The sequence below is a fragment of the Cyprinus carpio genome, chromosome B2, assembly GCF_018340385.1.
Source record: "Cyprinus carpio isolate SPL01 chromosome B2, ASM1834038v1, whole genome shotgun sequence".
Lineage (NCBI taxonomy): Eukaryota > Metazoa > Chordata > Actinopteri > Cypriniformes > Cyprinidae > Cyprinus > Cyprinus carpio.
The window spans coordinates 31,488,025-31,513,439 of record NC_056598.1 but is presented as its reverse complement, the minus strand read 5'-3'; the positions used below and the strand labels follow the sequence as shown (position 1 = coordinate 31,513,439).

The following is a 25,415-nucleotide window of genomic DNA, read 5'->3' as shown; positions in this document are numbered from 1 at the left end:
CTTTCTCTGGGGATCGAACCCATGACTTTGCGTTGAGAGCGTCATGATTTGAGCTACAGAAAGGCTGTAGATGGTTCATGGCATGATGGTGTGTTGTGGTTCCTCATGTCTCTGATGGAGGAAATGCACAGATTTTGCCTCAGATGAGCCGAAGCACAGAGATCTCAGTGTGTGTGTGTGTGTGTGTGTGCAGGACGTGCCGCTGGCGTCTGGCTCTCAGGAGAACTACGTCCTTCTGCTGGTGCTGCTGTGTGTGTTCGCTGGCGGGACGCTGGTCCTCCTGTCCATCCTGCTGATCTTCTGCCACCGCTGCTGTCGAGGAGAGCGACGCTACTCCAGGTCAGGAACATTCACTCCTCCAGACCTCCGGAAACAGAAACGACTCGCTCTCGACCTGCTGGAACAGAATCATTAAGACTTGTGTTCACTGGAAACACTGGAATAGACAAACCTCTTCATCACCACATATGAGCCACAAAACCAGTGATGAGGGTTCATTTTTTTAATTTGAGGTGTATACATCATCTGAAAGCTGAATAAATAATCTTTCCATTGGTGTATGGTTTGTTAGGAGGACAATATTTGTCTGAGATACAACTTTTTTAAAATCTGGAATCTGAGGGTGCAAAAAAATCTAAATATCAAGAAAATCATCTTTAAAGTTGTTCAAATGAAGTTGTTCTAATCAATAATTATGTTTTATACATTTACGGTGGGAAATTTACAAAATATCTTCATGGAACATGATCTTGAGCTGCTTACACACAAAATCTTTCCTTGTCTCACAGTTTCTGAAAGCTGTCACTCAAACAGCAGAAACACACACCAAATCTACAAAACCCTACACTAATTCTCTGCCTTTGACTCGGTTTTCAATTTCTTAAAACACTTTTTGCAAAACACAACACACAATTCTCTCTGTAACATCTAACAGGAATTAATATTATGGCAAAGGTGTTTGCAGATGTTTGCTTTTGAGATGTGTTTGTGATATTCTGTATGCAGTGCTTCATTTTGATAGAGATTTTGCATTTTGAATCAGAATCAGAATTCTGATTCAAATTTTTGTGTGCAATTCTTGGGTTTGTGTGTCAAGTAAAAAAAAAAAAAAAAAAAAAAAAAAAAAAAAAAAAAAAAAAGGAGTCAAAGTTTTGAAAATGTTACCAGCTGAAAAAACTAATATCCTAATGATTTTTGTCATAAAAGAAAAATTTATAATTGTGACCCATACAATGTTTTGTTGTCTATTGCTACAAATATACCTGTGCTACTGATGACTGCTTCTGTGCTTTGTGTTTGTTTGTGTGTGTGTGTGTGTGTGTGTGTGTGTATGTTTATAAACTAAAATCACACTTCATTGTGCTGATGTTGTTTGTGTTTGTTTGGTGTTCAGAGCCAGTGATGACCTGGAGAAAACCAACACCACATACATAGAGGAGAGTCAGCCAATGCAAGGTACCTGTGAACACCACAAACACAGCAGCACAGTCAGGCCAAGGGTTCAGTTAAGAGATTCATTAAGATTGGTCAGTTTTGTTTGATTATGAGATTTAAATGTTTGTCAGCAAATCATATTGCACTATATGCTTCTTTTTATGCTTCTTACCTCTTTTGCACAATATCATGTACAGTTATTATGTAAAGTACTTGTATATTCTGTCTTAGATTATGTATATGTATAGCATTGTTTCTTATATCTAGTGTTGTATGTTTATTTTTATTTTTGTTTAATTATATGTAGCGCTGCTCCTGCGAGACACGACATTTCATTCCATTGTATGTCCACTCATGTAGTGGAATGATAGTAAAGCTCGACTTGACTTTTGTTAGACTAAGTGATTTTTAAACATCAGTCGGTTTTGTTCGATTAAGTGATTTTTAAACATCGGTCGGTTTTGTTCGATTAAGTGATTTTTTAACATTAGTCTTAAGAGATTGGTCATTTTAAACATTGGTCAGTTTTGTTCGATTAAGTGATTTTTAAACATCGGTCGGTTTTGTTAGATTAAGTGATTTTTAAACAATGGTCAGTTTTGTTTGATTAAGTGATTTTTAAACATCGGTCAGTAAGTGGATTTTTAAACATTGGTCGTTTTGTTCGATTAAGTGATTTTTAAACATCAGTGGGTTTTGTTCGATTAAGTGATTTTTTAACATTGGTTGTAAGAGTTTTGTTAAACATTCGGTTTTTGTTCGATTAAGTGATTTTTAAACATCAGTGGGTTTTGTTCGATTAAGTAAGTTATTTAACTTTTGTCAGATTAATTCAATTAATTGATCTTTAAACATCGATTAATTTTTAATTAAACTTTAAACATCAGTCGGTTTTGTTTGATTAAGTGATTTTTAAACATCGGTCGATTTTGTTTGATTTTGGTTTTACGTGATTTTTAACATTGGTCGTAAGAGATTTTTAAACATCGGTCAACTTTTGTTCGATTAAGTGATTTTTAAACATCAGTGGGTTTTGTTCGATTAAGTGATTTTTAAACATCAGTGGGTTTTGTTCAATTAAGTGATTCGATTTTGTTCGATTAAGTGATTTTTAAACATTGGTCATTTTTGTTCGATTAAGTGATTTTTAAACATTGGTCATTTTTGTTAGATTAAGAGATTTTTAAACATTGGTCGGTTTTGTTTGATTAAGAGATTTTTAAACATCAGTCGGTTTTGTTCGATTAAGTGATTTTTAAACATCGTAAGAGATTTTTAAACATCGGTCGGTTTTGTTCGTTTAAGTGATTTTTAAAACATTGGGTTTTGTTCGATTAGTGATTTTTTAACATTGGTCAGTTTTGTTCGATTAAAGTGATTTTTAAACATCGGTCGGTTTGTGTTTAAGATTAACATTGAGTTTTTTAAACATCGGTCGGTTTTTGTTCGATTAAGTGATTTTTAAACATCAGTCGGTTTTCGTTCGTGATTTTTTAACATTGGTTTTAAGAGATTTTTAAACATCGGTCGGTTTTGTTCGATTAAGTGATTTTTAAACATGGGGTTTGGATTTTTTTTTAATTACTGTCGGTTTTTTCGATTAAATTTTTAAACATCGGTCGGTTTTGTTCGATTAAGTGATTTTTAAAACATCAGGTCGGTTTTTGTTCGATTAAGTGATTTTTAAACATCGGGTCAGTTTTGTTTGATTACGTGATTTTTTAACATTGGTCGTAAGAGATTTTTTAAACATCGGTCGGTTTTGTTCGATTAAGTGATTTTTTTAAACATCGGTCGGTTTTGTTCGATTAAGTGATTTTTTAACATTGGTTGTAAGAGATTTTTAAACATCGGTCGGTTTTGTTCGATTAAGTGATTTTTAAACATCAGTGGGTTTTGTTCGATTAAGTGATTTTTTAACATTGGTTGTAAGAGATTTTTAAACATCGGTCGGTTTTGTTCGATTAAGTGATTTTTAAACATCAGTGGATTTTTAAACATCGTTTTGTTCGATTAAGTGATTTTTAAACATCAGTCAGTTTTGTTCGATTAAGTGATTTTTAAACATTGGTCGTAAGAGATTTTTAAACATCGGTCGGTTTTGTTCGTTTAAGTGATTTTTAAACATCAGTGGGTTTTGTTCGATTAAGTGATTTTTTAACATTGGTTGTAAGAGATTTTTAAACATCGGTCGGTTTTGTTCGATTAAGTGATTTTTAAACATCAGTCGGTTTTGTTCGATTAAGTGATTTTTAAACATTGGTCGTAAGAGATTTTTAAACATCGGTCGGTTTTGTTCGTTTAAGTGATTTTTAAATATCGGTGGGTTTGTTTCGATTAAGTGATTTTTAAACATCTGTCGGTTTTGTTCGATTAAGTGATTTTTAAACATCGGTCGGTTTTGTTCGATTAAGTGATTTTTAAACATCAGTCGGTTTTGTTCGATTAAGTGATTTTTAAACATCGGTCGGTTTTGTTCGATTAAGTGATTTTTTAACATTGGTCGTAAGAGATTTTTAAACATCGGTCGGTTTTGTTCGATTAAGTGATTTTTAAACATCAGTGGGTTTTGTTCGATTAAGTGATTTTTAAACATCAGTGGGTTTTGTTCAATTAAGTGATTTTTAAACATTGGTCGTAAGAGATTTTTAAACATCGGTCGGTTTTGTTTGATTAAATGATTTTTAAACATCAGTCGGTTTTGTTCGATTAAGTGATTTTTAAACATCGGTCGGTTTTGTTTGATTAAAGTGATTTTTTAAACATCAGTGGGTTTTGTTCGATTAAGTGATTTTTAAACATCGGTCGTTATTTGTTCGAATACTAAGGGGTTTTTTTCGATTAAGTGATTTTTTAAACATTGGTCAGGTTTTGTTCGATTAAGTGATTTTTAAACATCAGTGTGGTTTGTTCGATTAAGTGATTTTTAAACATCGGTCGGTTTTTGGTTCGATTAAGTGATTTTTAAACATCTGTCGGGTTTGTTTGATTAAGTGATTTTTAAACATCGGTCAGTTTTGTGTTCAATTAAGTGATTTTTTACATTGGTCGTAAGAGATTTTTAAACATCGGTCGGTTTTGTTCGATTTAAGTGATTTTTAAACATCAGTGGGTTTTGTTCGATTAAGTGATTTTTAAAAATGTCACAGTCGGTTTTGTTCGATTAAGTGATTTTTAAACATTGGTCATAAGAGATTTTTAAACATCGGTCGGTTTTGTTCGATTAAGTGATTTTTAAAACATCAGTGGGGTTTTGTTCGATTAAGTGATTTTTAAACATCGGTCAGTTTTGTTCGATTAAGTGATTTTTAAACATCGGTCGTTTTTGTTCGATTAAGAGAGTTTTAAACATTAGTCATTTTTGTTCGATTAAGTGATTTTTAAAACATCAGTCAGTTTTGTTCGATTAAGTGATTTTTAAACATCGGTCGGTTTTGTGCGATTAAGTGATTTTTTAACATTAGGTGATTTTTAAACATTGGTCAGATTTTTAAACATCGGTCGGTTTTGTTCGATTAAGTGATTTTTAAACAATGGTCATAAGAGATTTTTAAACATCGGTCGGTTTTGTTCGGTTTTTTAAACATCAGTTTTGATTCGATTAAGTGATTTTTAAACATCAGTGGGTTTTGTTCAATTAAGTGATTCATTGGTAAGAGATTTTTAAACATCGGTCGGTTTTTGTTAGACTAAGTGATTTTTAAACATCAGTCGGTTTTGTTCGATTAAGTGATTTTTAAACATCAGTCGGTTTTTGTTCGATTAAGTGATTTTTAACACAAGAGATCAAACATCGGTCGGTTTTGTTCGATTAAGTGATTTTTAAACATCAGTCGGGTTTTTAAGTGATTTTAAACATCGGTCGGTTTTGTTCGATTAAGTGATTTTTTAACATTGGTTGTGTAAGAGATATTTTTAAACATCGGTCGGTTTTTGTTCGATTAAGTGATTTTTAAACATCAGTGGGTTTTGTTCGATTAAGTGATTTTTAAACATCGGTTTTGTTCGTTTTTTTAAACATCTGTCGTTTTGTTCGATTAAGTGATTTTTAAAACATCGTCGTAAGAGATTTTTAAACAGCAGTCGGTTTTGTTCGATTAAGTGATTTTTAAACATCAGTGGGTTTTTTCGATTAAGTGGTTTTTTAACATTGGTTGTAAGAGATTTTAAACACATCGGTTTTGGTTTTGTTCGATTAAGTGATTTTTAAACATCGGTGGGTTTTGTTCGATTAAGTGATTTTTAAAACATCTGTCGGTTTTTGTTCGATTAAATGATTTTTAAACATCGGTCGGTTTTGTTCGATTAAGTGATTTTTAAACATCAGTGGGTTTTGTTCGATTAAGTGATTTTTAAACATCGGTCAGTTTTGTTATTAAAGTGATTTTTTGATTAAACGTGATTTTGTTCGATTTTTTTAAACATCAGTGGGTTTTGTTCGATTAAGTCGTTTTGTTTTGTTTGATTACGTGAGGTCGTTTTTAAAACATCGGTCGGGTTTGGTTCGATTAAGTGATTTTTAAACATCGGTTGGTTTTGTTCGATTAAGTGATTTTTAAACATCGGTCAGTTTTGTTCAATTAAATGATTTTTAAAGATTGGTCATAAGTGATTTTTAAACATCGGTCGGTTTTGTTAGATTAAGTGATTTTTAAACAATGGTCAGTTTTGTTTGGTTAAGTGATCGGTTTTGTTAGAATAATTGATTTCGAAATTGTTCGATTTCAGTTTTGTTCGATAAGAGATTTTTAAACATTGGTCAGTTTTGTTTGATTAAGTGATTTTTAACATCGGCCAGTTTTGTTCAATTAAATGATTTTTAAAGATTGGTCATAAGTGATTTTTTTAAACATCGGTCGGTTTTTTGGTTTTGTTAGAATAATTGATTTTTAAACATTGGTCGGTTTTAAGTGATTTTCAAACATCGGTCGGTTTTGTTCGATTAAGTGATTTTTAAACATCAGTCGGTTTTGTTCGATTAAGTGATTTTTAAACATTGGTCGTAAGAGATTTTTAAACATCGGTCGGTTTTGTTTGATTAAATGATTTTTAAACATCGGTTGGTTTTGTTCGATTAAGTGATTTTTGTTCGATTAAGTGATTTTGTTCGATTAAGTGATTTTTAAACATCAGTCGGTTTTGTTCGATTAAGTGATTTTTAAACATCGGTCGGTTTTGTTCGATTAAGTGATTTTTTAACATTAGTCTTAAGAGATTTTTAAACATCGGTCGGTTTTGTTCGATTAAGTGATTTTTAAACATCAGTCGGTTTTGTTCGATTAAGTGATTTTTAAATATCAGTGGGTTTTGTTCGATTAAGTGATTTTTAAACATCTGTCGGTTTTGTTCGATTAAGTGATTTTTAAACATCGGTCGGTTTTGTTCAATTAAGTGATTTTTTAACATTGGTCGTAAGAGATTTTTAAACATCGGTCGGTTTTGTTCGTTTAAGTGATTTTTAAACATCAGTGGGTTTTGTTTGATTAAGTGATTTTTTAACATTGGTTGTAAGAGATTTTTAAACATCGGTCGGTTTTGTTTGATTAAGTGATTTTTTAACATTGGTTGTAAGAGATTTTTAAACATCGGTCGGTTTTGTTCGATTAAGTGATTTTTAAACATCAGTGGGTTTTGTTCGATTAAGTGATTTTTTAACATTGGTCGTAAGAGATTTTTAAACATCGGTCGGTTTTGTTCGATTAAGTGATTTTTAAATATCAGTGGGTTTTGTTCGATTAAGTGATTTTTAAACATCTGTCGGTTTTGTTCGATTAAATGATTTTTAAACATCGGTCGGTTTTGTTCGATTAAGTGATTTTTAAACATCAGTGGGTTTTGTTCGATTAAGTGATTTTTAAACATCGGTCAGTTTTGTTTGATTACGTGATTTTTTAACATTGGTCGTAAGAGATTTTTAAACATCGGTCGGTTTTGTTCGATTAAGTGATTTTTAAACATCGGTTGGTTTTGTTCGATTAAGTGATTTTTAAACATCGGTCAGTTTTGTTCAATTAAGTGATTTTTAAAGATTGGTCATAAGTGATTTTTAAACATCGGTCGGTTTTGTTAGATTAAGTGATTTTTAAACAATGGTCAGTTTTGTTTGATTAAGTGATTTTTAAACATCGGTCAGTTTTTTGTTAGAAAGTGATTTTTAAACATTGGTCATAAGAGATTTTTAAACAATGGTCAGTTTTGTTTGATTAAGTGATTTTTAAACATCGGCCAGTTTTGTTCAATTAAATGATTTTTAAAGATTGGTCATAAGTGATTTTTAAACATCGGTCGGTTTTGTTCGATTAAGTGATTTTTAAACATCGGTCGGTTTTGTTTGATTAAGTGATTTTCAAACATCGGTCGGTTTTGTTCGATTAAGTGATTTTTAAACATCAGTGGGTTTTGTTCGATTAAGTGATTTTTAAACATTGGTCGTAAGAGATTTTTAAACATCGGTCGGTTTTGTTTGATTAAATGATTTTTAAACATCGGTTGGGATTAAACAATTTCTATAATAATAGAATAATAAACATTTAAACAAATTAAATGATTTTTAAAGATTGGTCATAAGTGATTTTTAAACATCGGTCGGTTTTGTTAGATTAAGTGATTTTTAAACAATGGTCAGTTTTGTTTGATTAAGTGATTTTTAAACATCGGTCAGTTTTGTTCGATTAAGTGATTTTTAAACATTGGTCATAAGAGATTTTTAAACATTGGTCAGTTTTGTTTGATTAAGTGATTTTTAAACATCGGCCAGTTTTGTTCAATTAAATGATTTTTAAAGATTGGTCATAAGTGATTTTTAAACATCGGTCGTTTTTGTTCGATTAAGTGATTTTTAAACATCGGTCATTTTTGTTCGATTAAGTGATTTTTAAACATCGGTCGGTTTTGTTCGATTAAGTGATTTTTTAACATTGGTCGTAAGAGATTTTTAAACATTGGTCGGTTTTGTTCGATTAAGTGATTTTTAAACATCGGTCGTTTTTGTTCAATTAAATGATTTTTAAAGATTGGTCATAAGTGATTTTTAAACATCGGTCGGTTTTGTTCGATTAAGTGATTTTTAAACATCGGTCGGTTTTGTTTGATTAAGTGATTTTTAAACATCGGTCGGTTTTGTTTGATTAAGTGATTTTTAAACATTGGTCGGTTTTGTTCGATTAAGTGATTTTTAAACATCGGTCAGTTTTGTTCGATTTCGGTTTTGTTAGAATAATTGATTTTTAAACATTGGTCGGTTTTGTTCGATTAAGTGATTTTTAAACATTGGTCATAAGAGATTTTTTAAACATTGGTCATTTTTGTTTGATTAAGTGATTTTTAAACATCGGCCAGTTTTGTTCAATTAACTGATTTTTAAAGATTGGTCATAAGTGATTTTTAAACATCGGTTGGTTTTGTTCGATTAAGTGATTTTTAAACATCGGTCGGTTTTGTTCGATTAAGTGATTTTTAAAGATTGGTCATAAGAGATTTTTAAACATTGGTCAGTTTTGTTTGATTAAGTGATTTTTAAACATCGGCCAGTTTTGTTCAATTAACTGATTTTTTAAAGATTGGTCATAAGTGATTTTTAAACATCGGTTGGTTTTGTTCGATTAAGTGATTTTTAAACATCGGTCAGTTTTGTTCGATTTCACTTTTTTTTTAGAATAATTGATTTTTAAACATTGGTCGTTTTTGTTCGATTAAGTGATTTTTAAACATCTGTCGGTTTTGTTCGATTAAGTGATTTTTAAACATTGGTCGGTTTTGTTCGATTAAGTGATTTTTAAATATCAGTGGGTTTTGTTCGATTAAGTGATTTTTAAATATCAGTGGGTTTTGTTCGATTAAGTGATTTTTAAACATCTGTCGGTTTTGTTCGATTAAGTGATTTTTAAACATCGGTCGGTTTTGTTCGATTTTTAAACATCGGTCTTTAAACATCGATCAATTTATTTCTAAAAAGTGATTTTTATTTATTTAATAAAATTTTAAACGTTTTTCTTAATTAACAAATAAAAATTTCAATACATTTTTAAATATTAGACATTTAAATCAATTAAAATGAGTTTTGTTTGATTAGAGATTTAAATGTCAGTAAGTTTGGTTCTATCGGTCAGTTTTGCTTAATTAAAAGATTTTCAAATGTCAGTTGGTTTTGTTTGATCAGAGATTTAAACATCGGTTTTGTGCAATTAACAGATTTAAACATAGGTCAGATTTGTTTGATAAGAGATTTAAAAGTTGGTTGGTTTTGTTGGATTAAGTGATTTAAATGTCAGTCAGTTTGTTTCTATTTGAGATTTAAATTTTGGCCAGTTTTATTCCAAGCGGGAGTAAATTATTCTCAAAAAGTTATTAGTGAAAATACAAATGGTTGTCACGGTTAAAGGTCTGATGCTCGGGCACACATCTGAGAGTTTAACATTTTCCAAATTGAATCAGTCATTTAAGTGACGGTGTTGAGAAATATAGAGCATGTCTGTGTATATATATGATATATGAGCTCTTATGATTAGAAACAAACATCGATTACTGTCGTTTCTCTCTCTTCTTCAGACGTCACCATCAGAATCGAGAGCGGCGAATCAATGTCCACTTCCAGCTGTCATGGAGATACAGACGCGGATCACTTCCTGTCTGCGTCTGTCATCGGAAGACGGGTGTCTTTTAACGAGGCCGCCATCTACGAGCAGAGCGCCAAAGACCAGGAGAAAGGTCGAAGGTCAGACACACACATTAAGGTTAAGAGGTCAAGAGTGGCAGTGACCAGAGAATGACAACCTGTCGAGAATCAAGTTCATGTTTGACTTCGGTTTTGTTCGATTAACATTTAAATGTCAGTCGGTCCACATCCAGGTGTCTGTCAGAGAATTAAGTTTATGTTTTAGTTCACAACCATAAAGAGCCATTGCCACTGAATATTAGAAAACAGCAATGAATCAGACTTAGACTTGAGCTGGCACTGGTTCTGGATCATGACGGGCTGTAACGGTCTCTCAGGTACACGCTGATGGAGGGAGACTTCCATCACCTGAAGAAAGCTCGTCTGACGCACATGCAGCTGCCGGCGCTGAAGATCCTCACCATCCTGGAGTGTGATTCTCCGGAGAACAGCGTGACGCTCCTCCAACAGCCCTCACAACACCCATCCCTCTCCATATTCCAGGTGACACACTGCTTTAATCTCTCTCAAACATCACCTCCAACATGAAGAGCATCAGCAGTGTGTTCACTTCTGTCCAATGCACTGCAAAAAAACATTAAAAATGCACCAGTGACCCATTTGCAGTTCAGGCTTTTGTGAAGCAACATTAAATACTGTAGTGTACTCACATTATACAAACCTTCTGTTCAGTAGATTACAGCAGCACTTTTGGGTTCCATATAGATGCATTATCATTTGGGTGTAAAAGTGATTCACTTTCTTATGTAAATTAGATGACGTTCATCCTAACTCTCACTGACTCACTCCTGATTCATTTTCTGCATAGAGCTGCAGTTCAGTTACGCAACACAAACACTGTCAGTGCGTCTGACTTCTGAAACTGCTTTCCATAGATAATAAAATATGATTATGTAATAAATAAGAATAATTAATCAACCCTTGAGAACATCTGGCAACCAATCAGAATAAAATATTTGACAAAAAAGTGGTATATTTTTATTTTATTTGTTTATTTGCTCAATGCTCAAAATATTATTTGGATATTTTCTGTTTTCAAATTTAAGGTTTTAGTATTTTTGTTGTGTGCTTTTGTAATTTTTTTTTTTTTTAAATACAAACAATTTTTTTTTTTTACATTTTATTTTAATTAGGTTAATGTTTATTTTATTTCAAGTAACAAACATTCTTTTTTAGTTAACAATCCTGTGCCGGATTGAAGGAGGAACCTCATAAGCTGCTGAATGAATGCAGTCATACTCCTAAACAGCACAATTGTTGAGTAAAAAGTGCATTTTCAGTTAGGTGGAAGGTATTGATATTCTATAGATTATTCAGTGATTTGTCTCAGTTTTGGGATTCAGTTCTTCATAAAGGATGCATGTGATACTGCATATGAAGGGGGCCTAGAAAGCAGCAGCATTATACTGACTACAGTTCGGAATGTATGATGCCTTAAAATGCACCCTATGTAGTCAGCTCACTAAGTTTTGTGTATGTGTGTGTGTGTGTGTTCAGCCCGCGGAGGGTCCCGTGCCGGAGGCTGCAGGATCGTGGAGCGCTCAAAGCCCCAGCTGTGCTCTGCCTGGAAACACACTGAACACCAGCGTCAAACCGTCCCGATCACACACCGTGAGTCATCATCAGAAAAATACAGTAGTTCATAAACACAGGGCAGTAAATACGGGCAGATTAATCAATCCTCCCATTTTTGATAATGTTGTTTTATTTTAGTATTCTTTATATACTATTAATAATCATTTCTATTTGCATATTTTTAGTTTTCATTTTCTATTTAAGATTTATGCATTTAAAAAAATATATAAATATTACTCTTTAGGCTTATTTTTTTATTTTAGTTTTTAATTATTTCCAGTTAGTGATTTTAGTGCTTCAACTTACATTTAGTCATTTAGAAGACGCTTTTATCCAAAGTGATAATTTGTTTGATTTGCAATCAAAACCAACAAAAGAGCAATGATACAAAACTCATCTAACAAAACTCATAAATACTAAATAAAAAAAAATAAAAAAAAAAAAATAAAAAAGAATACAACAAAAATAAACAAAAAACCTTTTTTAATTTTTTTTAACAAAAAAAAAAAAAAAAAAAAAAACAGAATGCAAATCTAAAAGGGGCCAAAAGCCTTTTTTTTTAATATAGAATAGAAATAGAATAGAGTGCTAGAGTTAGAAGGTCAAATAAAGATGTAAGAGATCTGCTTTTAAACATGCTTTTGTGTTTTTAACTTAATCTTATTTCATTTAATGTTTTAGATATATATTTTCATAAGCTTTATACAAAAAACTCATTAAAAAATAAAAAAATTACTGAATGAATAACATCTTCAGTTAAAAACACCGCATCTTGACATAAATACAAACTGTACAGTACTGTGTGCATATCAGTGTTTGCTAGAAGCACTGCATCTGGACAGAATGACTTCATCAGTGTATTACAGCGTTTGGTGCTTTAAATACGTTTGACTTTGTGTTGTAATGTGAGCCGGATGTTTTCCTGAGATTGACCGGCGTTACCTGTGACCTGCTGGACGCTTTCACCATCTCTTCCTCTCCAGATCGAGGTGATGAACAGAAGCCTGCTGATGGACAGAGATTCCACTTCCTGTCCGGCTCAGGGCACCATGTTCCACTTCCTGTCCAAACTCAGACGCCACGCCAGCCTGGAGGGAGCGGGTCCGTTCTTCAGTGTCAAGAAGTGGAGACTGGACACCTTCCAGAGAGCGGCGAGTCTGGACACCAGAGGTGAGGATGACCTCAAACACTTACATTCACTACTTATTCATTCATTCATTAATGAGCTGTCCATATGTGAAGTTCATATCAAGTCGTTTCTGCAGTTCAGCTCAATTAAATGCTCTTGTTGAACTGGAGAGCAGTGTTCATTTTGATAACAAATTTAAATGTAGTTTAAGTCAGTCTTTTGACCAAAATGCCATTTAGTTTTAGTCGTATTTTAGTCATTTTAGTTGTTTTTAGTTTTAGTCAGCTAAATCTTCAGTAAATTTTGTCGGCTAAAATCGAATGGGTTTAGTTACAGTGTAATGCTTTTATTAAGCATTTCTGTAAAATTTCAGGAGTCATTATATAGGTTTGATATTAAGGTTTTATCATGATAGACACTGATTTAACGGAACGATAATACATTTTGTAATAAGAGGCATAATAGGTGCCCTTTAAGAGGTTGATCAAAAATACACTGATGATGAACCGAATAGAATTTTGATGTGTTTGTCTTTTAATTTTTTAAAGATGTCTATATTTTTTTTTATTGATTTATTTTTAGTTATTTTAGTACCACTGAAATACTTTTATAGTTTTTATTTATATTGTTTTTTTATTAAAGTTTAATAATTTTGCTGTGCATTTTTGTCATTTCTAGTAGTTTTTGTTTTTAATTTGTTTATATGTAGTTTTTATTCATTATCAAAATAATCAAGTTTAAATAATAATTGATAATGAACAGAATCAACATTGTATAAAACATTATTTATTCATTTATCCTTTATTTAGCCAGGAAAAAAAATCACATTGAGATATAATAATCTCTTCTTCCAGGGGAACCTGGTCAAAAACGGCAGCACACATATAGTTTCAAACACATACATAATTAAAACACAAACAATCCAACAAATCAAAAATAGATCGAAGTTCAAGAAAAACATTTACAAGACTCTTTAAATGAAGAATACAGAATAAATTTAAAAGTGCTCAAAGATGGCAAAGACTCTAATTTCAATACATTTTTGTAGGTCGTTCCAAACCCTAGGGGCATAAAAAGAAAAAGCATGCTTTCCAAATTCAGTGAATACTCTTGGGACTTTTAAACAAAGATAAAACTCCAAACCCCCAACACAACATCCTCTCCCATTTGTTAAACATTTTGTAATGTATGATGGTAATTTACCAAGGAGTGCCTTTGCAATAAATACATACATGTGGTAAATTTCTCCTATGATACAAAGAGAACCATGATAAAGATTCATACAAAATACAATGATGCGTACGGTATTCTGCACCACATACAAAACGTAACGCTGCATGATAGACAGAGTCCAATTTTCTTAGTACAGAGGAAGCTGCATGCATGTAAACAAGATCACCATAGTCAATTATTGTTAAAAAAGTACTCTCAACCAGTTTCCTTTCGGGCCTCATAGGGAAAAACAATTTTTAAAACGAAAGAAAAAACCCTAGTTTTGGTTTAAGCTTCTTCAGCAATTGATCAATGTGAACATTAAATGCTAATTTTTCATCTAGCCATATACCTAAATATTTATAGGAACCGACTCTTTCAATTTCTGAACCACATAAAGTTGATATTGTTATGTCTGTATCCTTACGGTGAGTGTGCGTTAAAAATCATATATTTTGTCTTCTTTGAATTTAAAACTAATTTTATTTATCCAACGTATATTGTATAGTATTAAATGCTTTTTGTAAATTCATCAGAGCTTGATTTATAGATGCTGCTGCTGGATAAATAATTGAGTCATCAGCATATAGATGCACATTAGCAGAATCTACTCCTGAATCCAAATCATTTATAAAAATAGAAAATAGGATAGGAGATAAAATAGATCCTTGTGGAACTCCTTTTTTAACTTGAAGAAAAGGAGAATTATAATTTTCTATATTCACACATTGAGTTCGTTCTGATAGATAATTATCAAACCATTTCATAGCAAATGAATAATAATTGATAATGAACAGAATCAACATTATATGAAACATACAATGAAAAATAATATTAATATTAATTTTCCTGTTTTTTTTTTTTCTTTTTCTGTGAAGCTGCTTTGAAACAATCTGTATTGCATGTGACATTATTATCATTTTTAATAATTTAGAATTTTAAAAATAAGTTTAATCTCTTCCCAAAATCTCATCCCTAATATTTCAGTCTCATTTTTATTTGTTGATGAAAATCCCAATAGATTTTCATTAGTTTTTGTCATTCAAAAAGAGTTTTAGTTCGTTATCGTCTCGTTTTTGTCTGTGAAAAAAAATGTCATTGGCGAAAATTACTTGGACCCCCGATTCTGATTTTTTTTAATTTTACAGACTGATACACAAATGATTTACGTAATTTATTCAATCTAGCATATACAACTCCAAGCCTTCTGTTAGATGGCAAAAATGTATATTCCTCATACCAAAGGGTCAGACATTATTTTTCCGTAAATACAGATTTTGAAAACTTGGCTCAAGCACCTGGCCCTCAATTTTAGAACAAATAGATAGCAATCCTTACAGTCGAGCTTTGAGCTGAACAGAGAATCAAATAAACCATGCACACATTAAATACTGCACAACACTCTGTATTACAGACTTGAAAAACAACAGCAAGATCTGCTTATTTGCTCCAAATGACCCTAATCTCTTAAGAAAATAAATACATTGTTGTTCTGTAAAACAATCCAAAGCCAGACGTCTTGCAGTCTCCATAAACAACGTTTTACACCCAGGGATCTTATTCAGCCCTGAATGAGTCTGGAGAATAGGAATCAATATCGGATCAATACGAGTAGAGTAGCTCAGTCTAGTTACAGTCATGTGACTGCTGTGAGATCTGATTGGCTCAGAGATGAAGCAGGAGTGCAGGACAAAAGCTGCTCTCTGATAAATGAATTATAAAACAATCGCATTATTCTTCACCTGATGTGAAAGGTCAGTCAGTACTGCGCACTCACTTCCTGCTAATGAGCAATAGATTGCATTACATGCTCTCATTATTGAGGCTGAGGGGAGCTTCTTTTCTTCTCTGTAGCTCTGTTCCAAAACCTGCTGATGTGAAGAACACACTGAGGAGCTCACACTAAAAATAAAAGCCAATTGAAAATATTAATAAATGCTCCAGTAGTGTAGAAATAATACTAAATTAACAGCCACAATGCTGCCTATTAGTGATGAAAAGTTCGGATCATTTTACCGACTCGGCTCTGAGAAATGCTAGTCTCGTGAGTTTAATTATAGGAGCAAAGGAAGCAAAGTTTCCTTCCTTTAGCGAAGGAAAACCAGTCTCCTCTTGGTTTGTACTTCTAATTCATGACCTGCGTTTTGTTTTGTTCTCTCTCCGCGTTCGTCACTAATCACGCAATGCCGAAGTCTTACGTCATCCGCCGGATCAGCTTCTGCATGACAGATAACTCAAGAGAGAAAAAAATATTACGTTTGCAATATGGATATTTTTCTTACAAAAATGCATGGACTCACTACAGGAGGCTGGAGCCGTGTGAGGCTCATTTATTATTAATGCACTTGCTTTATTTGACGACTTGTGGACTGTTCAACTGCAACACCTGCTGACTGCAATGATAGAGCTTGCAATAGCCAGGACCATTTTTAATATAACTCAGACTGGATTCGTCTGAAAGAAGAAAGTCATATACACCTAGGATGCTTCAAGGGTGAGTGAAACAAGCTCATTTTCATTGTTGGGTGAACTAACCCTTAAACCTATGCAGTCTGAGCCGGAAAGAGAATTGGTTAGTTCATCTCTCGAATCTTCGGGTTTGAGTTGTTTGCTCATCATGTGACAGCCCCATAACGACTGAAAAAGATTAAATAATTCCAGTACAGAACCTAAAGGATGTTGTGCATGCGCGACTGAATGAATCACTCCCTGAGATGACTCGTTCTTCCCGAGTCACATTAAAGATTCTTTCAAAATGAACGAATTGTTCAAGAACGACCCATCACTACTGCCTATGTAGAGAGTCTCAAATCAGTCATGAAGGTTTCACCGTAGTTGTGATTCTGCCTTAGACGTTTTTGGAACAGAGCTTGTGTTTCGGTCAGTGATTGTGTTACTCAATGAGGGTCATTTGTGCATATTCTTATTCCTCTGTTTTTCTTGTATTCTCTTAGGTTCTCCGCGGAGACGTGCATTTCAGAGGCAGCGGGCGGCCAGCGAGACTCTGGATCATGGAGAAGAAACCTTGCAGGGTGGAGTCAGCGACTTCTTGTTACGAAAACCCACGGCGCACCCTCAGAAGGCGCCGCCAAGGCGCCTCTCGGCCGGTTCTTTGGACGCCACTGCAGGAGCTCCTTCTGCTCTCTGCAGGTAACGCTACGTCACCTCTGGAGATCTTGTCAAAATGTCCTAAAATTAGAGCAGGGGTGTCCAATCTTGCTCCTGAAGGGCAAGTATCCTATTAAAGCAGGGGTCTCCAAACTACTCTGTGTCCCGCAGAGTGTAGCTCCAACTTTCCTCAACACACCTACCTGACAAACTGATTGGCTGGTTCAGGTGTGTTTAATTAGGGTTGGAGCTAAACTCTGCAGAACACTGGCCCCCCAGGACCAAGTTTGACATGCTCTTGGAGGTTCACTATCTGGAGGGCCAGTGTCTGGTGAGTTGAAGCAGGTGTGTCAGGTGAGGGAGATAGGTACCCAATACACTTAAGATAAAGAACAAGACAGGTTTGAGAAGCACAGCTATAGTTTAGGTCCAACCTGGCCATACACACTTTCCCGAACATTTCTTGTACTCCTGAAAACGTTGATTAATTGCTTCAGGTGTGTATACTTAAGGTTAATCATAATCTGTGCAGGGCAGTGGCCCTCCAAGATCAGGATTGAACATCTCAGAATTAAGGAAACTTAATGCACCTTACCATTTAATTTCAGGATTCACAGTTCAATTCCTAAAGAAGCCTCAATGCATCTCAGTTTTTTTAGTAACTGCATGGACACAAATCTTGGGCAAATTAAAATAATTGCTCATTGCTAAATTCTGTAAAGATTCTGTTCGCATTATACATTTTTCAGGTACAATCTAGAATGTTTGCAGAAGAATCAGAATTAAATGGATAGTTCACCCAAAAATGCTAATTCTGTCATTCATTTCTCACCCTCATGTTGTTCCGAACCTGTTAGACCTTCGTTCATCTTCAGAACACAAACAAAGATCTTTTTCATGAAATCCGAGAGCTTTCTGATCCTCCATAGACAGTAACGTGACTGAAGTGTTCCCAGGCACAGAAACACTGATGTCCACTGATGTCACATGGACTATTTTACCGATGTCTTTACAACGTTTCTGTGTCTTGACCATGGTAGTGCCCTTGCTGTTTATGGAGGGTCAGAAAGCTCTCGGATTTCATCAAACATTTCTTAATGTGTGTTCCAAAGATGAAGAAGGTATTACGGGTTTGGAACGACATGAGGGTGAGTAATTAATTACTATCCCTTTAATCAGTTTGTCCCATCATCTCTACTAGAATATAAAAGCATTTTATCATAACATAACAGTCTTGTTTACTGTTCAGGTTAGAGGTAGAAGCCGTAATGGAGCTCAGAGTCAACACAGATGCAGTGAAAGACACGACTCCAACATTCCCCTCAGCCCATGGACCTCCGGAAGTGGAGGATGGTGAAGAGAATGGACAGGAGATGATGGCAGAAGCGTCAGGAGGCGGCGGTGAAGAGTTTGGACCAGTGAGCCGTCAGGAGAGTCTAGAGCAGCCCAGCCTGTACCGCGACATCTGGAGCCTGAGAGCATCGCTGGAGCAGTACGCCTCCGACTTGAGCAGCAACGACAGGGACTCCACTCGCAGCGATGCCGACAGCGTTTGCTCAGCAGGAGCATTGAGAGCGGGCGCCCCCAGCTACCAGTCACAAGACATCGATGATGATATAGACGGAGACAGCGAGCTTCCATATGATGACGTGGTCAGGGAAGCCGAGCAAAGGAGAAATGGACGGGACAGTGTGGAATCGGAGAGAGGCAGCGATGGAGAGACAAACAACCGGAAGCTTCTGCAGATGGACAGTGGATACGCCTCAATCGAGGGCCTTTGCAAGGCTCCGGAGGAGTTCAGATTGTTTGGAAGTAGCTCCGGAAAGACGGCGTCAGAGCGTCGCCGCTTTTTCACCAATTCTGGCCGTAAAGGCACGGTTTGTGAGAGTTTTGAGGCACGGTTGATTAAGGAAGAGCTGGAAGACGAGGCATCGGAGAGCAGTGTAAGTTTGGAGGCAGAGACTCCTGTTATGGGAGAACCTCAACCCGCGACAAAATCCAGGCCGCGCTTCCGTCGCAGAGACTACAGCATTGATGAAAAGACAGAGGCACTGTTTAATGAATTCCTACGCCATGATCCCCAGTTTGACCAGCAGGGCTCGCCCTCATTGCGGCACCGGCACCGCTCCCGAATCCATCTCAGAAAGCAGTGGCAGCGCAGCAAGCAGTACAGTGACCCAGGTGCCGCTCGATTCTCGCCATCTTTAGAGCGACAGCGCTGCTATCCACTCCGCCGTGGTGACAGCGCCAGCTACCCCTTAGACACGCGCTATCACAGTACCTTGCCTCGCATCGCTAGTGCCACGGATGAGGAAGCAAGCGAGGGAGCAGCGAGTACGGAATCGCCCGAGCCAGGAAAATCCGGTCCAGAGCTGGAAGGTGATGATCCGTCCTCAGATACAAGAAGTTCTGGTCCAGACTTGGAGGAAAACGCAAACAACAGCAGCAACAACACAAGCCGGCATTTCTTTTCATCACAAACACAGGACAACAGTGCCAGGGACTGTGGGATCCTGGAGGACTTGGGAACAAATGCTCATCCCGCAGATTCACATAAACATTCACAGATAGACTGTGGTGGACCAATGGCTACATTAAGTTCTCATTTGCATTCACATACAAATACACTCAAGCCGGATCCCACTGATCCGGATCAGGACTCGGACTACGTGTGTCACTCTCTTGCTGACATCAGTCCGTCAGACAAACTGGCGTCCACACTGGACGATCGGCTCTACTCTAACCTGAGGACTCAAAGAGAGAGTCAAGAGTGTGTTGTGACCGTAAGCCGCACCTCACCAGATCTAGAAGAATAAGGGCCAGTTTTACTAAACAGGGCAAATTAGTGAGAAAGCGCAATTCCAGAGTACCAGACGAAGCGCCTATAAATTTCTAAATTACTTACTATTTACTAACAACGCGCAAATTAAAGAACACAGATGCAACATCTCATTTACATATCTACCAACACAATATACCAAGTGCAGCGCAAATTACAGCAGTCACAAATAAAGAAAAAAGAAATAAAGAAGCCATAGTAGGTTACATTGAAAAGAACCAGAGGCAAAAAATGCTAGAAGTCGCAATAAGTTTTGATAGAGCTGGTATTGCGTGACTCCTAGTTGAGGGTTCCAAGTCGTCTTTTATTTCCTGAAGCAAATGAAAAATAAAATCTCCCCTCAAAACAATATTTTCGTATCCCTCCTACACCCCAAATATACCACACTCTTCCCTTTACCACACACTCTCTCATCTCTGCGGTGCCTCCTCCTAACAACAAACTGCAGCCATTTCAAGCGCAAAATAGTTTAACACCTGCTTTTTTTTGGGTGTTAAATAATGGCACAAATGCCAGTAAGTTGACGAGCACAAATGTTAGTAAAATGCTTTGCGTGATTCATTTGAATACTCTCCTCCCTTAAATTTTTAGTCTGAAAGGTAAACTCCTAGAAATGCATATGCAATAAGGTCAGGCGCAAAAATAAGTGTCCAAGTCTTTTCAGCACTAATTCTTTAATGCACAGTACTATTTTAACGCCAAAAGACGGTTTGCGCTGGCACAAGCTGTTAGTAAAACTGGCCCTAAAGGTCCGTTCACACAAAGAACAATAGCTATAAACATGAAGTTTTATTAATCGCTCTAACTCCAAGAGGATTGTGAAGTCTGCATCACAACTATAACGAGAATGACGCAGTTTAACAATATTGTTGGAATCGCTTTTTCCAGCGGATGAATATTAAAAATATCATCAGCCAATCCGACTCAAAATACCCTGAGCATTTAAAGGGGCCATGAACTTAATTTTTAAAAAATTATTTTATAATGTTCTCTAAGGCTCACTTATAATGTGTAAATTTTACATCAAAGAAACATCATAGTTTAGAAGTAATAGGCGCGGGGCGCATTCAAGACTCGCAAGTAAACGCCCACTGATATGATTGGCTAATGTTTTTGTTTATTAAAATAGCAGATGGAATCTACGCTTCCCATACACACAAAAAAAAAAAAAAGGCAACTTTCACTTGGAAAAATGTAAAAAATGTATAAATACTCAGTATATATCAAACAGACATTACAATAGTGGTAAAAACACCTTTACTCGCTTGTGTGTGCCACATTACTGTTGGATCCAGAACAGTGTGTGCTTAGAATAAACAGAACGTTATAATGCGTTGGTGTGGACGCTACTATAGTTAATGTTATAGTTATCGTTCTTGTACAGAATAGTTTGGATCATGTTTGAAATGGTACAGCGCCACCTGTAGGAAAACTGACCGATGTACAAACTTTTTGTTTTTTATTTAGATGTGTGTTTTTAGCAACATTGACCAATATAAATAACTCCTGTAAAGAACAAGAACTGATAGCAACAGTGACGCAGATCTAGATCTTGGCCATTATAATTAACAACCCCCCCCCCCATGTTTGTCGCATTGCACTAAGGCACTAGACACTTTCTTTTTGAAATCCAGAATGGAGAATGCATTACTATGAATTTGAAAGACTTGGCCATGATTGTTTGTTCATCAATCACTTATTAATTACCTCAGAACACCCAGAAGAACAACAAAAAACAATCACATATAAATAAAAAAAAATAAACCTAATTAAAAAGAATCAGAAACCAGATGAATACAAGCATGACGTCTAATGGAACATTAGCAATAAATACACACCTGTAAAGATAGACGTGTGTTGTAACTAACGCAGTAAAATACAGAGTCAAGTTTAAACCCTGGTGTGCTGACCATCAGCAAATTATTTCAGTAAATCTGTTTGGTGACACAAATTACACACTTCAGAGTAAATGTAAGAGTTTAAACAGTGTGAACACATCCACCCTACGCTAGAAACCCTTCATCTCACCAAGGGACTAAACACAGAAACACAGATCTGCAGTCACACTAACTTTCACTGTGAAACAAACTGCAGCCGTTTGGTGCTTCGAGTCACATTCCAGCCAAGACTCCGTTAAAATCAGCACTGAACATTTCTAACTAAACCCATCTAGAACACGTCCAGTGACGGTGAAGGTTGAGATTCAACCTCGATGAAGGCCTCGGTTTTAGAGTCCTGAACATCATGAATCCTTGTTATTAAAACATCGATGTTAAGATGATCAGCGATCAATATCTCAGTTTCCATGCAATTCGTCTTGTATCATTTATTCCATCCAGATCATGTTTATCATGGAGAACGCGGGTAGTGTAGGTGATTGTATATGTACATATAGATCACTCCAAGTGTCATTTTTAAATTATAATTCCTTTGCAAAAAATAAACCCTTTTCAATAAAATGCAAAAAAAATTCATTAACGCAAAAAAAATCATGTTCATTGGGGGTGTGGGGGGAATAAAAATCTGGTTGACTGATTTAAGCTGTCAGCTAATATCAAGGCGAATGAGACATATACATGTTAAAATAAATGATTGCTTTTCACAATAATGACTGAAATCTGGAATTGTTTGGAAACAAAAATGATGTCTTGAAAAGGCTCAGGTTGAACCATAACCTCCAAAAACGATGATAGAAGCATGTTGCATAGTTTAAAAATAAATGAGTTCTATACAGTCTAGAAAGCGTTCTTTTAATGACTCTTCTAATCATAAGCGTTCTTTTAATGTGTAATCTTGAACAGATACTTTGAGCAACATGAGCTCTGATGGACATGAAGCTGTCAGACAGATATCACACAATGAAATATTACAGAACACATTAAACAAAACCGGAGCTGAGGGTGACCGTCCATCAACAAACACACGACCTCACTTCCTGTTGAGCCAGTCTCTCAGAAAGTGTTTGATTTCACCGATAACACAAAATAATAATGAAAGCCGATTTTAAGAACCATTTCTATTACCATCATGACAATTAAGCACAAAATGCACAAAAACTGACATTTTGCTCATAAATACTTTATATGTCTATATTCATCTGTATGCATTACAGTAATGATAATTTGGGGGTAGATGTGTTTAGTAGTCATGAAATAATTGACAGTTTTACCTTCTCACGAGACTCTTGATGTTGAGCAGAAATCTTGATCTTGGGCTGATCGGAGTCGAATCTGAACTACTGCTCATGTGAGAGTCATTCTGAGATGAACACACACACACACTCTCCCAGAGCCAGAAGATCACGGATCCACAGAGCATCTCTTCATCACCTCTGACAGGTTTTCTGTTTCTCACGATTCATTTTTATTTGGCTCAGATACAGACCAAGCTTAGATTTGGTGATTTCTGAACCAATAAAACAGCTTCAAAGATATCGTTTGATAGTTCACTATATTAATAATAACTGAAATAAACGATACCACTTTATAGAAATTGCAAGACGTAAACTCAAAAAAGAAATTCTGAGATATAATGACAGAATTGTGAGACCTAAGCTTGCAATTCTGAGGAAGAAAACTGTAACCGTGATATAAAATCTCCTTAAAAAAAAAAAAGGTAATTGTTTTTTTTTTTTTTTTAATAAAACAACAAAAAACAAAAAAAAAAAAAAAAAGCAACATAAAAACAAAAAATAAAAAAAAAACCAAAAAATGTGGTTTGATTATTAAATTTCAGATCCAGTAGAATAGCTTCACAGATATTGTTTGAAAAATCTTGTGAAAACAGTGCCTCATATTTGCTTGCAACAAATGTTAAACAAAACATTTATAAATAACAATTTTGTCAGAAACACAAAGTGATAATCTTTCGACACTGACCACAGCGTCCAGCGGTTTACTGCTTTGATCAAACTGCAGAACGACGCCAGAGAACCAGGTATCACAGTTCAATATATTAATAAAACCAGGAATGGAATAGAAGTGAGTTTCCCAGCGTTTACACAAGGCTTCAAACACAGCCATGTACTGACGGAGAAATCAGGAGCGATTCCTTCAGACTGACCATTATTCACTTCACTTTCACTGTGACTTTACAGCTGCCACAAATATAACTTTAATGTTTTTTTTGTTATTAAAAAAAAATAAGCAAGCCCAGCTCAGGTGTCAAGAAATGTAATGCATTGCTTCCAATAAAAAGTACCTTAAGCAATGCAGTTACACTTTCATTAGTATAAACACAAACGACAAACACACACCACAGCAACACACACTCACGCCTCATTCAGCTTCAGCACAAACACAAACGTTAAAACATTAACAGAACGTTCACGCTGCTCTTCTCCAGACACCCTCCAACTCCAAAAATGACAAAAAGCCTCGGTCAGCGACATCTCCTTTGAGCTGCACAGATGAGAAAGTGCATCTGAAACCACATGATGATGAGTAAATGATGACAGAATCTTGGGTAACAGTTGACTCCAGGCCTTTATGTATATTACAACATAAAGGTATTCATAATGTACATTGTAATGCATTGCATCTTTCCATAATTATTAAAACACAATGTAATGTTTGCACAATTCTGTTTTTTTTTCCTTGAAGTTTTGAGAAAAAAAGTGAAAACTCCAACATAGAATTGTGATGAAAAAACAACAACTCAGGAATAAAAAAAAAAAAACAAAAAAAAATGAATTCCAAGATATCAATTCAGAATCTGCAAAAAAAAAAAAAAAAAATCAAAAAAAAAAAACCCTTGTGCCTTGCAAAAAAAAAAAAAAAATAGAAAACTGCGGAAATTCTGCAAGATGTAAATTAAAAAATAAGAGAAAAAAAATTCACAATTCTGACTTTTTCCTTTGCAATTCTGTGAGGAACAATGTCTGAACTGTGAGATAAAATGTAGAAATTACTTTTTTTTTTTTTTGGAAGAAATGGTAATAAAAAAAATAAATGTCCATTTTTTTTCCTCGCAGTGAAGCCCTTTTTTTCCAACGAAACGCATGCAAATAAAGACCACGAGCTCAGCTTCAGTTGGGATGTGTTTTATATAAATAATATTTAAAAAATATTTAACGGGAAAAACAAACCAAATGGGGAAATGAACCCAAAGTCCTGCAGCGAGCAGCTCTCTGTCCACATCACAGCATGCAGTTTAGTTTGAACATCATCATCATCATCATCACCTGCAGCATACTTCTCTACAAGAACTCATCTCTGCGTGTCATTCTTTACACCAAACCATCTGCATCTTAAACGGCAGGTAAATTAAAAGACTAGGGTTTAAAACTGAACACAAGGTCCGGTCCGAGAGCGCCAGAGAAACCGAACGGATGATCCTCAGCAGAGGAGGATTGTGGGAAACGTCTCCACTCTTTTACAGCATTCTCAAGTAAAGTCAGTCCTGGCTCTGTGTGTTTGAGTTCATCATCACTGCAGAAATGTGCG

At 35.2% G+C, this 25,415-nt stretch overlaps 1 protein-coding gene across 1 annotated transcript in view; it reads left to right on the top strand.

The window, feature by feature from the left end:
• The window catches only part of LOC109112111 (voltage-dependent calcium channel beta subunit-associated regulatory protein), a 22,121-nt gene extending 2,126 nt beyond the window's left edge, over positions 1-19,995 (top strand). The window contains exons 2-9 of the mRNA XM_042719133.1: positions 194-339; positions 1,394-1,455; positions 9,982-10,147; positions 10,426-10,591; positions 11,606-11,719; positions 12,667-12,853; positions 16,979-17,174; positions 18,382-19,995. Of these exons, the coding sequence (XP_042575067.1) occupies positions 194-339; positions 1,394-1,455; positions 9,982-10,147; positions 10,426-10,591; positions 11,606-11,719; positions 12,667-12,853; positions 16,979-17,174; positions 18,382-19,948 (2,604 nt within the window). The 3' untranslated portion in view covers positions 19,949-19,995. The remainder of the gene's footprint in view (positions 1-193; positions 340-1,393; positions 1,456-9,981; positions 10,148-10,425; positions 10,592-11,605; positions 11,720-12,666; positions 12,854-16,978; positions 17,175-18,381) is intronic.
• Positions 19,996-25,415: the final 5,420 nt, after the last annotated feature.